Source organism: Saccoglossus kowalevskii, chromosome 13 (genome assembly GCF_978046115.1).
Source record: "Saccoglossus kowalevskii chromosome 13, keSacKowa6.1, whole genome shotgun sequence".
Classification (NCBI taxonomy): domain Eukaryota; kingdom Metazoa; phylum Hemichordata; class Enteropneusta; family Harrimaniidae; genus Saccoglossus; species Saccoglossus kowalevskii.
This window is the reverse complement of record NC_140653.1, coordinates 30,201,935-30,204,916: the sequence shown is the minus strand read 5'-3', so window position 1 is coordinate 30,204,916 and position 2,982 is coordinate 30,201,935. Positions and strand designations below refer to the sequence as shown.

General features: G+C 35.7%; 1 protein-coding gene across 1 annotated transcript; it reads right to left on the bottom strand.

Annotated features, from left to right (window-relative positions):
- Positions 1-384: 384 nt before the first annotated feature.
- LOC100369999 (ileal sodium/bile acid cotransporter-like) lies at positions 385-2,480 on the bottom strand. Its single transcript, XM_002730796.2, has 3 exons — positions 2,110-2,480; positions 1,600-1,819; positions 385-1,470 (listed from the first exon to the last, which is right to left on the bottom strand). The coding sequence occupies exons 1-3, from the start codon at positions 2,478-2,480 to the stop codon at positions 811-813; spliced, it is 1,251 nt and encodes a 416-aa protein (XP_002730842.1). The 3' UTR covers positions 385-810.
- Positions 2,481-2,982: the final 502 nt, after the last annotated feature.

Here is a 2,982-nt window from a genome sequence, read left to right as displayed (position 1 = left end):
CCTTTTTGGACAATTATATTTATTTATATACTTATATTTTTATATTTATTTTACAATAGATAACTACTTTAGTACAGCATTATGAAAAAATAAGGACATTTGAACATTTATAATTTCATATCAGTAACGTTTTAAATGCATTTTACATTTATTGATTTCTGATTGGTCCAATAGAGACAAATGTGGCTGCATTAAACTTATATTGATTTCTGATTGGTCCAATAATGAAAAATATGGTTTCATTATACTTGTATTGATTTCTGATTGGTCAAATAATGGAAAATATGATTTTATTAAAGTTGTATTGATTTCTGATTGGTCCAATAATGACAAATATAGTCTTATTAAACTTGCTTTGATTTCTGATTGGTCCAATAATGGGAAATATGGTTTCATTAAAGTTGTATTGATTTCTGATTGGTCCAATAATGACAAATATAGTCTTATTAAAGTTGCTTTGATTTCTGACTGGTCCAATAATGACAAATATAGTCTTATTAAAGTTGCTTTGATTTCTGATTGGTCCAATAATGACAAATATAGTCTTATTAAAGTTGCTTTGATTTCTGATTGGTCCAATAATGACAAATATAGTCTTATTAAAGTTGCTTTGATTTCTGATTGGTCCAATAATGACAAATATTTTTGATTGGTCAAATAAAGACAAATATGGCTACATTAAAGTTGGCAATTGTAGCACTGTGTAATTATTCAAAATGACAAGATGTTTTGCATCGTGTTAGCAATGATTTTCAATTAACTAACTTTCATTGATCTTTGCGTGAAGCACGTTTGATACTGTGAATATAATTACAATAATGTGACGTCAGTATTAACAGATGCATTCTTTGTTTGCTCTTCGAAATCCTCGAATGCAAAATTAGTGTACTCGAATTCTGTATTCGTTCCCACTTCGTTCACTTTTTTCACTATGCTTCTATGTGATATTTCAGGCGCATACGCGATTCCATTGATAGCGCTTTCTTTCATTTTGAGAGCATCTTTGTCTTCAATAGCACCACTACTGCCCCCAAGGTATTCTTTACCGTTTTCATTCTCATCTTTATCGTCTTCTTTGTCGCCATAATTGCAACATCCACAGTAACCACGTGCAAGGAAGAAGCGAAAGACCCCAATGACGACCAACATTTCAATTGCCAATATCGGACCGTAGAGGGATGAGATGATCTGCATCTCGGCACGAAGAGGCCCTGCTGGGAACGCAGAGTTGATGATAGTGAGGGCTAGAGCAACGTTCTGACAGCTGGTTTCTACGGCGATTGTGCGTCTACTGGAACACGGAAGACGAATGATGCTTGAGCACGTGAAACCGATGGCTCCAGCTAATACAGGAAGACTTATGGTGATGAGCCACACTTCTATTGCCGATGACGTGTACACCCCTGGATTGACGATGGCACGTAATACAATACCGACCAGTATACCGAGTGTGCCAATTAATGAACACACCTGTGAATAAAACAAGATCATAAATTATGACTAATTTGTCGGCTCACGTGACCTGTCACAAGTGTCCAGATTCAATATATTATTTGCATATTATATTACTAAAAACAAAGCGGTCGAGATTTGCCTTACCTGTGTTACTTTATTGATATATTTGGGAATTACTTTGTATTTGAGAACAAGTCCAATGCCGGCGGGTACTAGTATGAGAACCAACGATATAATAACTGTGACGTAAGGGATGACAATAGTGCCCTCACTGGCACCCGTGACAAAGCTGCGTCCATATAAAAACAAACAAAGTGGCATGGCCCCAACAGCTAATATGGTAGAACAGGTTGTCAGACAGATACTGCCAAGAAAGAGAATTAATAATCAAATAAGTACAATTTAAAGCCAACTAATTGTGTTGATACTGGTTGTTAAGTAGATACTGCACAATGTATATGATATTAATTGTAACGACAGTAATATATTGAAATTTGTTTTCATAATTTACAAAAAAAAATCAAGATGGCTTTAGTAACAGTTTTATGTTTATGGAGAATGTTTTAAAATGTATTTATCCAGAGACTGCCCAGCCAACAACGACGACGACGACGGTGACAATGATGATGGTGATGATGATGATGAATAGATTACCTGAGTGATATATTTCCTTTTGCATAGTAAGCCAATACATTGGACATGCTTCCTCCAGGTGAGCTGCACTGGATAATCAAACCGATGGCCAACTCAGGCCTTAAATCAGCTGCATGTGCAATGCCGAACGCTACCAAGGGCATCAATCCGAACTGCGATAACCAACAAATTATGATCCCCCATGGACGCCTCAGAGTTCGCCTAAGTTCACCAAGTTCTGTCGCTCCACCCATTCCCAACATTATTAATATGATGGTCAAATACGTGAGAATCTGATCAGTAAGGAAAATTATCTCTTCTAATTCAGTAAGCTCCTTATCAGTGTCGTTGGTAATCGTGCTGTTGTACATAAGTTCAGTTGTAAATTCCATTTTGTCTACAAATATAACGAAATAAAACATAGATTATAGAATATATTTAATACTAGAATCGTATTATGACTATAAGATGAAATATTGGGTTATACAATCAACTAAGAAAGGCCCTGGGTATTTCTTTACGATGAAAATTCAACATACCACAGAACCTCGAACAAAAAGATATATTTTCGTTCGTGTTTGACCACCATCTTCTAAACGTGCTTTTAAAGTCTGAATTAAAACCGCATAAAATTCTATTTGCGTAGTCTGTCTGTTATCCCAAATACGAGAACAGTCGATCGCATTTGATAATCTACATGTACATATGAATTGAAAACGGTCAAATAATTATTACAGTTATTATACTTTGCAAACACTATATTGAAATATCTGTGTCCTCTTGCTGTCAGGGGTAACACGCTATAAAAATAGTTGGTTACGGCGACAGTGAGGTTGGCTCTAAAGTTGTTACGTATACTACAGTGGGGTGGATCGTCATCATGGAAACGGAGTG

Coding starts and splice junctions, on each gene's coding strand:
- LOC100369999 (XM_002730796.2), bottom strand. CDS start 2,480: ATGGAATTTACAACTGAACTTATGTACAACAGCACGATTACCAACGAC. Junction 1,820..2,109: donor AAAGGAAATATATCACTCAG/GTAATCTATTCA, acceptor CTTTCTTGGCAG/TATCTGTCTGACAACCTGTT. Junction 1,471..1,599: donor ATATCAATAAAGTAACACAG/GTAAGGCAAATC, acceptor TTTTATTCACAG/GTGTGTTCATTAATTGGCAC.